Source organism: Panulirus ornatus, chromosome 56, assembly GCF_036320965.1.
Source record: "Panulirus ornatus isolate Po-2019 chromosome 56, ASM3632096v1, whole genome shotgun sequence".
NCBI lineage: Eukaryota > Metazoa > Arthropoda > Malacostraca > Decapoda > Palinuridae > Panulirus > Panulirus ornatus.
This window is the reverse complement of record NC_092279.1, coordinates 26,356,184-26,368,925: the sequence shown is the minus strand read 5'-3', so window position 1 is coordinate 26,368,925 and position 12,742 is coordinate 26,356,184. Positions and strand designations below refer to the sequence as shown.

The following is a 12,742-nucleotide window of genomic DNA, read 5'->3' as shown; positions in this document are numbered from 1 at the left end:
AGGGAAATATATACATATATATTTTTTTTTCTTTTTTTTTTGCTTTGTCGCTGTCTCCCGCGTTTGAAAGGTAGCGCAAGGAAAAAGACAAAAGAAATGGCCCAACCCACCCCCATACACATGTATATACATACGTCCACACACGCAAATATACATACCTACACAGCTTTCCATGGTTTACCCCAGACGCTTCACATGCCCTGATTCAATCCACTGACAGCACGTCAACCCCAGTATACCACATCGATCCAATTCACTCTATTCCTTGCCCTCCTTTCGCCCTCCTGCATGTTCAGGCCCCAATCACACAAAATCTTTTTCACTCCATCTTTCCACCTCCAATTTGGTCTCCCACTTCTCCTCGTTCCCTACACCTCCGACACATATATCCTCTTGGTCAATCTTTCCTCACTCATTCTCTCCATGTGCCCAAACCATTTCAAAACACCCTCTTCTGCTCTCTCAACCAAGCTCTTTTCATTTCCACACATCTCTCTTACCCTTACGTTACTTACTCGATCAAACCACCTCACACCACACATTGTCCTCAAACATCTCATTTCCAGCACATCCATCCTCCTGCGCACAATTCTATCCATAGCCCACGCCTCGCAACCATACAACATTGTTGGAACCACTATTCCTTCAAACATACCCATTTTTGCTTTCCGAGATAATGTTCTCGACTTCCACACATTTTTCAAGGCTCCCAGAATTTTCGCCCCCTCCCCCACCCTATGATCCACTTCCACTTCCATGGTTCCATCCGTTGCCAGATCCACTCCCAGATATCTAAAACACTTTACTTCCTCCAGTTTTTCTCCATTCACACTTACCTCCCAATTGACTTGACCCTCAACCCTACTGTACCTAATAACCTTGCTCTTATTCATATTTACTCTTAACTTTCTTCTTTCACACACTTTACCAAACTCAGTCACCAGCTTCTGCAGTTTCTCACATGAATCAGCCACCAGTGCTGTATCATCAGCGAACAACAACTGACTCACTTCCCAAGCTCTCTCATCCCCAATAGACTTCATACTTGCCCCTCTTTCCAAAACTCTTGCATTCACCTCCCTAACAACCCCATCCATAAACAAATTAAACAACCATGGAGACATCACACACCCCTGCCGCAAACCTACATTCACTGAGAACCAATCACTTTCCTCTCTTCCTACACGTACACATGACTTACATCCTCGATAAAAACTTTTCACTGCTTCTAACAACTTGCCTCCCACACCATATATTCTCCAGATCCATAAATGCTACATACAAATCCATTTGCTTTTCTAAGTATTTCTCACATACATCCTTCAAAGCAAACACCTGATCCACACATCCTCTACCACTTCTGAAACCACACTGCTCTTCCCCAATCTGATGCTCTGTACGTGCCTTCACCCTCTCAATCAATACCCTCCCATATAATTTACCAGGAATACTCAACAAACTTATACCTCTGTAATTTGAGCACTCACTCTTATCCCCTTTGCCTTTGTACAATGGCACTATGCACGCATTCCGCCAATCCTCAGGCACCTAACCATGAGTCATACATACATTAAATAACCTTACCAACCAGTCAATAATACAGTCACCCCCTTTTTTAATAAATTCCACTGCAATACCATCCAAACCTGCTGCCTTGCTGGCTTTCATCTTCCGCAAAGCTTTTACTACCTCTTCTCTGTTTACCAAATCATTTTCCCTAATCCTCTCACTTTGCACACCACCTCGACCAAAACACCCTATATCTGCCACTCTATCATCAAACACATTCAACAAACCTTCAAAATACTCACTCCATCTCCTTCTCACATCACCACTACTTGTTATCACCTCCCCATTTGCACCCTTCACTGAAGTTCCCATTTGCTCCCTTGTCTTACATATATATATTATATTATTATTATTATCATACTTTGTCGCTGTCTCCTGCGTTTGCGAGGTAGCGCAAGGAAACAGACGAAAGAAATGGCCCAACCCCCCCCATACACATGTATATACATATGTCCACACACGCAAATATACATACCTACACAGCTTTCCATGGTTTACCCCAGACGCTTCACATGCCTTGATTCAATCCACTGACAGCACGTCAACCCCGGTATACCACATCGCTCCAAATCACTCTATTCCTTGCCCTCCTTTCACCCTCCTGCATGTTCAGGCCCCGATCACACAAAATCTTTTTCACTCCATCTTTCCACCTCCAATTTGGTCTCCCTCTTCTCCTCGTTCCCTCCACCTCCGACACATATATCTTGGTCAATCTTTCCTCACTCATTCTCTCCATGTGCCCAAACCACTTCAAAACACCCTCTTCTGCTCTCTCAACCACGCTCTTTTTATTTCCACACATCTCTCTTACCCTTACGTTACTCACTCGATCAAACCACCTCACACCACACATTGTCCTCAAACATCTCATTTCCAGCACATCCATCCTCCTGCGCACAACTCTATCCATAGCCCACGCCTCGCAACCATACAACATTGTTGGAACCACTATTCCTTCAAACATACCCATTTTTGCTTTCCGAGATAATGTTCTCGACTTCCACACATTCTTCAAGGCCCCCAGAATTTTCGCCCCCTCCCCCACCCTATGATCCACTTCCGCTTCCATGGTTCCATCCGCTGCCAGATCCACTCCCAGATATCTAAAACACTTCACTTCCTCCAGTTTTTCTCCATTCAAACTCACCTCCCAATTGACTTGACCCTCAACCCTACTGTACCTAATAACCTTGCTCTTATTCACATTTACTCTTAACTTTCTTCTTCCACACACTTTACCGAACTCAGTCACCAGCTTCTGCAGTTTCTCACATGAATCAGCCACCAGCGCTGTATCATCAGCGAACAGCAACTGACTCACTTCCCAAGCTCTCTCATCCCCAACAGACTTCATACTTGCCCCTCTTTCCAAAACTCTTGCATTTACCTCCCTAACAACCCCATCCATAAACAAATTAAACAACCATGGAGACATCACACACCCCTGCCGCAAACCTACATTCACTGAGAACCAATCACTTTCCTCTCTTCCTACACGTACACATGCCTTACATCCTCGATAAAAACTTTTCACTGCTTCTAACAACTTGCCTCCCACACCATATATTCTTAATACCTTCCACAGAGCATCTCTATCAACTCTATCATATGCCTTCTCCAGATCCATAAATGCTACATACAAATCCATTTGCTTTTCTAAGTATTTCTCACATACATTCTTCAAAGCAAACACCTGATCCACACATCCTCTACCACTTCTGAAACCACACTGCTCTTCCCCAATCTGATGCTCTGTACATGCCTTCACCCTCTCAATCAATACCCTCCCATATAATTTACCAGGAATACTCAACAAACTTATACCTCTGTAATTTGAGCACTCACTCTTATCCCCTTTGCCTTTGTACAATGGCACTATGCACGCATTCCGCCAATCCTCAGGCACCTCACCATGAGTCATACATACATTAAATAACCTTACCAACCAGTCAACAATACAGTCACCCCCTTTTTTAATAAATTCCACTGCAATACCATCCAAACCTGCTGCCTTGCCGGCTTTCATCTTCCGCAAAGCTTTCACTACCTCTTCTCTGTTTACCAAATCATTTTCCCTAACCCTCTCACTTTGCACACCACCTCGACCAAAACACCCTATATCTGCCACTCTATCATCAAACACATTCAACAAACCTTCAAAATACTCACTCCATCTCCTTCTCACATCACCACTACTTGTTATCACCTCCCCATTTGCGCCCTTCACTGACGTTCCAATTTGCTCCCTTGTCTTACGCACTTTATTTACCTCCTTCCAGAACATCTTTTTATTCTCCCTAAAATTTAATGATACTCTCTCACCCCAACTCTCATTTGCCCTTTTTTTCCACCTCTTGCACCTTTCTCTTGACCTCCTGTCTCTTTCTTTTATACATCTCCCACTCAATTGCATTTTTTCCCTGCAAAAATTGTCCAAATGCCTCTCTCTTCTCTTTCACTAATACTCTTACTTTTTCATCCCACCACTCACTACCCTTTCTAATCAACCCACCTCCCACTCTTCTCATGCCACAAGCATCTTTTGCGCAATCCATCACTGATTCCCTAAATACATCCCATTCCTCCCCCACTCCCCTTACTTCCATTGTTCTCACCTTTTTCCATTTATTTATTTATTTATTTATTTTGCTTTGTCGCTGTGTCCCGCGTTTGCGAGGTAGCGCAAGGAAACAGACGAAAGAAATGGCCCAACCCTCCCCCATACATATGTATATACATACACGTCCACACTCGCAAATATACATACCTATAAATCTCAATGTACACATATATATACACACACAGACACATACATATATACCCATGCACACAATTCACACTGTCTGCCTTTATTCATTCCCATCGCCACCTCGCCACACATGGAATACCATCCCCCTCCCCCCTCATGTGTGCGAGGTAGCGCTAGGAAAAGACAACAAAGGCCACATTCGTTCACACTCAGTCTCTAGCTGTCATGCAATAATGCCCAAAACCACAGCTCCCTTTCCACATCCAGGCCCCACACAACTTTCCATGGTTTACCCCAGACGCTTCACAAGCTCTGATTCAATCCGCTGACAGCACGTCAACCCCGGTATACCACATCGATCCAATTCACTCTATTCCTTGCCCACCTTTCACTCTCCTGCATGTTCAGGCCCCGATCACTCAAAATCTTTTTCACTCCATCTTTCCACCTCCAATTTGGTCTCCCACTTCTCCTCGTTCCCTCCACCTCCGACACATATATCCTCTTGGTCAATCTTTCCTCACTCATTCTCTCCATGTGCCCAAACCATTTCAACACACCCTCTTCTGCTCTCTCAACCATGCTCTTTTTATTTCCACACATCTCTCTTACCCTTACATTACTCACTCGATCAAACCACCTCACACCAAACACTGTCCTCAAACATCTCATTTCCAGCACATCCACCCTCCTGCTACAACTCTATCCATAGCCCACACCTCGCAACCATACAACATTGTTGGAACCACTATTCCTTCAAACATACCCAGTTTTGCTTTCTGAGATAATGTTCTCGACTTCCACACATTCTTCAAGGCTCCCAGGATTTTCGCCTCCTCCCCCACCCTATGATTCACTTCCGCTTCCATGGTTCCATCCGCTGCCAGATCTACTCCCAGATATCTAAAACACTACTTCCTCCAGTTTTTCTCCATTCAAACTTACCTCCCAATTGACTTGACCCTCAACCCTACTGTACCTAATAACCTTGCTCTTATTCACATTTACTCTTAACTTTCTTCTTTCACACACTTTACCAAACTCAGTCACCAGCTTCTGCAGTTTCTCACATGAATCAGCCACCAGCGATGTATCATCAGCGAACAACAACTGACTCACTTCCCAAGCTCTCTCATCCACAACAGACTTCATACTTGCCCCTCTTTCCAAAACTCTTGCATTCACCTCCTTAACCTATATGAAACGAAGCTCAAGGGTAAAGGGGAAGAGTGGTTTGGGAATGTCTTGGAAGTAAAGTCAGGGGTTAGTGAGAGGACAAGAGCAAGGAAAGGAGTAGCACTTCTTCTGAAACAGGAGTTGTGGGAGTATGTGATAGAGTGTAAGAAAGTAAATTCTAAATTGATATGGGTAAAACTGAAAGTTGATGGAGAGAGATGGGTGATTATTGGTGCACATGCACCTGGGCATGAGAAGAAAGATCATGAAAGGCAAGTGTTTTGGGAGCAGCTGAATGAGTGTATTAGTGGTTTTGATGCACAAGACTGGGTTATAGTGATGGTTGATTTGAATGCAAAGGTGAGTAATGTGGCAGTTGAGGGAATAATTGGTATACATGGGGTGTTCAGTGTTGTAAATGGAAATGGTGAAGAGCTTGTAGATTTATGTGCTGAAAAAGGACTGGTGATTGGGAATACCTGGTTTAAAAAGCGAGATATACATAAGTATACGTATGTAAGTAGGAGAGATGGTCAGAGAGCGTTATTGGATTATGTGTTAATTGATAGGCGCGTGAAAGAGAGACTTTTGGATGTTAATGTGCTGAGAGGTGCAACTGGAGGGATGTCTGATCATTATCTTGTGGAGGCGAAGGTGAAGATTTGTAGGGGTTTTCAGAAAAGAAGAGAGAATGTTGGGGGGAAGAGAGTGGTGAGAGTAAGTGAGCTTGGGAAGGAGACTTGTGTGAGGAAGTACCAGGAGAGACTGAGTACAGAATGGAAAAAGGTGAGAACAATGGAAGTAAGGGGAGTGGGGGAGGAATGGGATGTATTTAGGGAAGCTGTGATGGCTTGCGCAAAAGATGCTTGTGGCATGAGACGCGTGGGAGGTAGGTTGATTAGAAAGGGTAGTGAGTGGTGGGATGAAGAAGTAAGATTATTAGTGAAAGAGAAGAGAGAGGCATTTGGATGATTTTTGCAAGGAAAAAATGCAAATGAGTGGGAGATGTATAAAAGAAAGAGACAGGAGGTCAAGAGAAAGGTGCAAGAGGTGAAAAAGAGGGCAAATGAGAGTTGGGGTGAGAGAGCATCATTAATTTTAGGGAGAATAAAAAGATGTTCTGGAAGGAGGTAAATAAAGTGCGTAAGGCATGGGAGCAAATGGGAACTTCAGTGAAGGGCGCAAATGGGGAGGTGATAACAAGTAGTGATGATGTGAGAAGGAGATGGAGTGAGTATTTTGAAGGTTTGTTGAATGTGTTTGATGATAGAGTGGCAGATATAGGATGTTTTGGTCGAGGTGGTGTGCAAAGTGAGAGGGTTAGGGAAAATGATTTGGCAAACAGAGAAGAGGTAGTAAAAGCTTTGCGGAAGATGAAAGCCGGCAAGGCAGCAGGTTTGGATGGTATTGCAGTGGAATTTATTAAAAAAAGGGGGTGACTGTATTGTTGACTGGTTGGTAAGGTTATTTAATGTATGTATGACTCACGGTGAGGTGCCTGAGGATTGGCGGAATGCGTGCATGGTGCCATTGTACAAAGGCAAAGGGGATAAGAGTGAGTGCTCAAATTTCAGAGGTATAAGATTGTTGAGTATTCCTGGTAAATTATATGGGAAGGTATTGATTGAGAGGGTGAAGGCATGTACAGAGCATCAGATTGGGGAAGAGCAGTGTGGTTTCAGAAGTGGTAGAGGATGTGTGGATCAGGTGTTTGCTTTGAAAAATATATGTGAGAAATACTTAGAAAAGCAAATGGATTTGTATGTAGCATTTATGGATCTGGAGAAGGCATATGATAGAGTTGATAGAGATGCTCTGTGGAAGGTATTAAGAATATATGGTGTGGGAGGCAAGTTGTTAGAAGCAGTGAAAAGTTTTTATCAAGGATGTAAGGCATGTGTACGTGTAGGAAGAGAGGAAAGTGATTGGTTCTCAGTGAATGTAGGTTTGCGGCAGGGGTGAACATTCGTTCACACTCAGTCTCTAGCTGTCATGTGTAATGTACCGAAACCACAGCTCCCTTTCCACATCCAAGCTCCACAGACCTTTCCACGGTTTACCCCAGACGCTTCACATGCCCTGGTTCAATCCATTGACAACACATCCACCCCAGTATACCACATCATTCCAATTCACTCTATTCCTTGCATGCCTTTCACCCTCCTGCTCATAATCTTTCACACTCCATCCTTCCACCTCCAATTTGGTTTCCCGCTTCTCCTTCTTCCCTCCACCTCTGACACATATATCCTCTTTGTCAATCTCTCCTCACTCATGCTCTCCATGTGAACAAACCATTTCACCACACCCTCTTCTGCTCTCTCAACCATACTCTTTTTATTACCACACTTCTCTCTTACCCTTTCATTACTTAATCAAACCCCCTCACACCACATACTCTCCTCAAAAATTTCACTTCCAACACATCCACCCTCCTCCGCACAACCCTATCTATAGCCCACGCCTCGCAACCACATAACATCGTTGGAACAACAATTCCTTCAAACATACCCATTTTTGCTCTCCGAGATAACATCCTTGCCTTAGACATTCTTCAACGCTCCCAGAACCTTCGCCCCCTTCCCCACTCTGTGTCTCACTTCCACTTCCATGGTTCCATCCACTGCTAAGTCCACTCCCAGGTATCTAAAACACTTCACTTCCTCCAGTTTTTCTCCATTCAAACTCACAACCCAATTAACTCTCAACTTTCTTCTTTCACACACTTCACCAAACTTAGTCACCAGCTTCTGCAGTTTCTCAACTGAATTACCTACCAGTGCTGTATCATCAGTGAACAACAACTGATTCACTTCCCAAGCCCTCTCATCCACAACAGACTGCATACTTGCCCCTCTCTCTAAAACTCTTGCATTCACCTCCCTAACCAACTCATCCATAAGCAAATTAAACAACCATGGAGACGTCACGCACCCCTGCCGCAAACCGACATTCACTGAGAACCAATCACTTTCCCCTCTTCCTACTCGCACACATACCTTAGATCCTTGGTAAAACAATTTCACAGCTTCTAGCAACTTGCCTCCCACACCATATTCTCTTAAAACCTTCCACAAAGCATCTCTATCATATGTCTTCTCCAGATCCATAAATGCTATACAAAAATCCATCTGTTTTTTTAAGTATTTCTCTCATACATTCTTCAAAGCAAATACTTGATCCACATATCCTCTACCACTTCTGAAACCACACTGTTTTTCTCCAATCTGATGCTCTATATATGCCTTTACCCTCTCAATCAATACCCTCCCAGATAATTTTCCAGGAATACTCAACAAACTTATGCCTCTGTAATTTAAACACTCACCTTTATCCCCTTTGCCTTTGTACAGTGGCACTATGCATGCATTTTGCCAAACCTCAGGCACTTCACCATGATCCATACATACACTGAATATCCTTATAAACTATATAATAGCACAAAAAAGAAGGAAACAGAAAACAATCCATGAGAAGGAAAAAATGGTTTGGTAGCATACCTTGACAGCACATGACAGGGTAATTCTGATCTTTGAGTGGCCAAGAGCAAGCGGGTCAATAACATCACCTCTGTGGCAATCTCTGACTGACCAAAGGTGGACCTAAAATAAGCAAGCTGCTGCTATTCATTTGAGAGTGTAGCAAAAGGTCAGGAAAGCTTGTTTCCACACCAAAAGACAGAAAGTTAGAAAATTCTAACCTTAAATTTCTAGAGAATACTCTAAGAATGTTTAAATCTCATAGGACAGACCACAGATGAGATAAAATGAGGCAATTTTTTATGAAAGTACAATAGTGCTGAAATGATAAAGAGAAAGACACAAGCAGTTCAAGAAGAGGTTGATAGAATAACTGGTAGGTGGCCAAATGAAGGTGACAGAAAGTCCTGTTGGAGAAAATGCAGTAAATGTCAGATTCTACATTATACAAGATATATAAAGGAAAATCTGCTCTGAATTTACTTATCAGCTGGCAGATTCTGAAGCAAGGACAAGAGGTAACACAAATGTTTTCATGCTGTCCTTCACAAAAATATTCCATTTCATTTTGTAACTTCTATCCCATTCTGCCCATCCATATTCTCCAATCCTTTTCCTATAAATAAGGAAGCAAATAGTTTGTTCATTTCCTGTGCATCATCTCATCAGTGTTGTAGATAGGAACACAGACTAAAATGACCCTGGAGGGACACTTGCATTGAGAAGGTACACTGAAAAAGTCCATGAACCTCACAAGAAATTTTTCTTACGGGACCTACCTCTTGAGACATTTGAATATCATAGCTGTTATTGTTATTGCAGCTACTGTTGGCATATGATCCTTTGCGCCTCTTGCGACTGGGTTCATCAACGTGGTTTCTACTTCCAGTGGTACCATCAATGTCATTTTCATTCTGCGAGCTCTGCACAGACATCTATAAAATGCAAGATGCTATATTGGCATGCATAACAATTTCTTTCTTAATCATATAATCCCTGGAACCTTTTTATGGGGGCTCCTGCAACTTCAAGGCTACACTACGACCTATAACTATGAAGTGGTGGACTCCTTTAAAGTTAGTTTCTTGATGAAAATGTATTCCTGTGCATCCATTTACAACTTTACCAGATAACTTTCCACTTGCAGTTTAACCTTATGCAGGTAGCATCCACCAACACCATATTCTATCATTATCATACTAGTATCTATACCCCAGGATTCCTTTCAGACTATCTTGGTGTTATCTCAGGGCCCCTTTTCCAGGAGCTCCTAGAGATCTAAGGCTGCACTACATATTGCAGAGCAACAGATGAACTCCTTTACATCAAAAGTTCTCTGACAATGTAACCTCAAGTAGAAGGGTCCGATGGCACATATTATCTATGTATCTTCCTCTTTTTTCATATCTGTTTGCCATTTCCAGCAAGTAGTTTGTGTCAGGAATAGACTATGAAAGGGCCTTATTTGCTCGCATCCATTCTCTTGCTGTTATGTGTAATACATTGGAACCACAGTGCCTCAGTTTCCCCAGCTGCTTAATGGGCCCAAATTCAGTAGAGTGAGAAAACATTACTCCCTGTAAATAATATTGCTCTAATTCACTCTATCCCTATGCATGCTTTTCACCCTCTTGCATGTTCAGGACCCACTCACCTAATATCTTTTTCATTTCATACCATCATTCCATCTACAACCTGCTCTCCTCCTTCTTTGTGTCCCCTCCACTTATGACATGATACAAAAACCTGCTCTGTCAATATCTCCTCATTTATTCTCTATATACCCACAACATTTCAGCACATCCAATTCAGCTTTCTCAACCACACTCTTATTACCACGCCTCATTCTCACATCAACATTACTTACTTGACCAACCTTCATAACACCACGTATTGTCCTCAAATATTTCATTTCAAGCAAATTCATCAACCCCTTCTCTAAATTCTCACCTGTAGCTAATACCTTATATTTATACGTCAGTGAGATTACTATACCTTCAAACACACCAACTGTCATTCTTTCAGATAGTGACCTCTTTCCAAACATTCCACAATGCCCCCACCCTGTGACTTACATCCACTTCCATGGTTCCAATGGCAGCCAAATCCACTCCCAGGTAACTAAAACACTTTTCTTCCAAGTTCTCGCCATTCATACTATCACAACTTACCTGTCTCTTAGCATTATCAAACCTAATCAATACCTTACATCTATTCATTATACATATTCACCGTCTACCACATCACCAAGGTAGCGCAAGGAAACAGGCGAGGAATGACCCAACCCACCCATGTACACATGTATACACATAAACGCCCATACACACATATATACATACACATACATTTCAACGTATACATACACACACACAGATATATACATATATACATATGTACATATTCATATTTGCTGTCTTCATCCATTCTCAACGCCACCCCGCCACACATGAAATAACATCCCCCCTTCCTTCCCTCAACAGCGAGGTAGTGCCAGGAAAAGACAAAAAAGGCCACATTCGTTCACACTCAGTCTCTAGCTGTCATGTGTAATGCACCAAAACCATAGCATCCTTTCCATGTCCAAGCCCCATGGTTTACCCCAGATATCTGCTTTATATACCCTGGTTCAATCCATTGACAGCAAGTCCACCCCAGTATACCACATCGTTCTAATTCGCTCTATTCCTTGCATGCCTTTCACCCTCCTGTATGTTCAGGCCCCAATCGCTCAAAACCTTTTTCAATCCATCCTTCCACCTCCAATTTGGTCTCCTGCTTCTTCTTCCCTCCACCTCTGACACATATACCTCTTTGTCAATCTTTCCTCACTCATTCTCTCCATGTGTCCAAACCATTTCAACAAACCCTCATCTGCTCTCTCAACCACACTCTTTTTATTACTACACATCTCTGTTAACCTTTCATTACTTACTCGATCAAGCCACCTCACACCACATATTGTCCACAAACATTTCATTTCCAACACATCCACCCTCCTCTGCTCAACCCTATCTATATAGCCCAAGCCTCACAACCATATGACACTGTTGGAACCACTATTCCTTTGAACAAACTCGTACACATACTTTGCATCCTTGATAAAAACTTTTCACCGCTTCTAGAAACTTACCTCCCATGCCATATACTCTTAAAACCTTCCACAAAGCATTTCTATCAACCCTATCATATACCTTGTCCAGATCCATAAATGCTACATAAAAATCCATCTGTTTTTCTACGTATTTCTCACATTCTTCAAAGCAAACACCTGATCCACACATCCTCTACCACTTCTGAAACCACACTGCTCTTCCCTAATCTGATGCTCTTTACATAACTTTACCCTCTCAATCAATACACTCCCATATAATTCCCCAGGAATACTCAACAAACTTATGCCTCTGTAATTTGAACACTCACCTCTATCCCCTTTGCCTTGGTACAATAGCACTATGCATGCATTCTGCCAATCCTCTGGCACTTGACCATGAGCCATACATACATACATTGAATATCCCTCCCAATCAGTCAACAACACAGTCACCCCCTTTTCTAATAAATTCCACTGCAATACCATCCAAACCTGCCGCCTTGCAGGCTTTCATCTTCCACAAAGTTTTCACTACCTCTTCTCTGTTTACCAAACCATTCTCCCTGACCAATCTCACTTCGCACACCACCCTGATTAAAACACCTCACATCTGCCACTCTATCATCAAACACATTCAACAAACCTTCAAAATACTCACTCCATCTCCTTCTCACT

General features: G+C 42.6%; 1 protein-coding gene across 3 annotated transcripts in view; it reads right to left on the bottom strand.

Annotated features, from left to right (window-relative positions):
- Positions 1 to 12,742, bottom strand: part of LOC139766032 (structural maintenance of chromosomes protein 6-like) — a 58,064-nt gene that overhangs the window by 32,871 nt on the left and 12,451 nt on the right. For all 3 annotated transcript variants that reach the window (XM_071694152.1, XM_071694151.1, XM_071694150.1), the window contains one exon: positions 9,756 to 9,911. In XM_071694152.1, the coding sequence (XP_071550253.1) occupies positions 9,756 to 9,911 (156 nt within the window). The remainder of the gene's footprint in view (positions 1 to 9,755; positions 9,912 to 12,742) is intronic.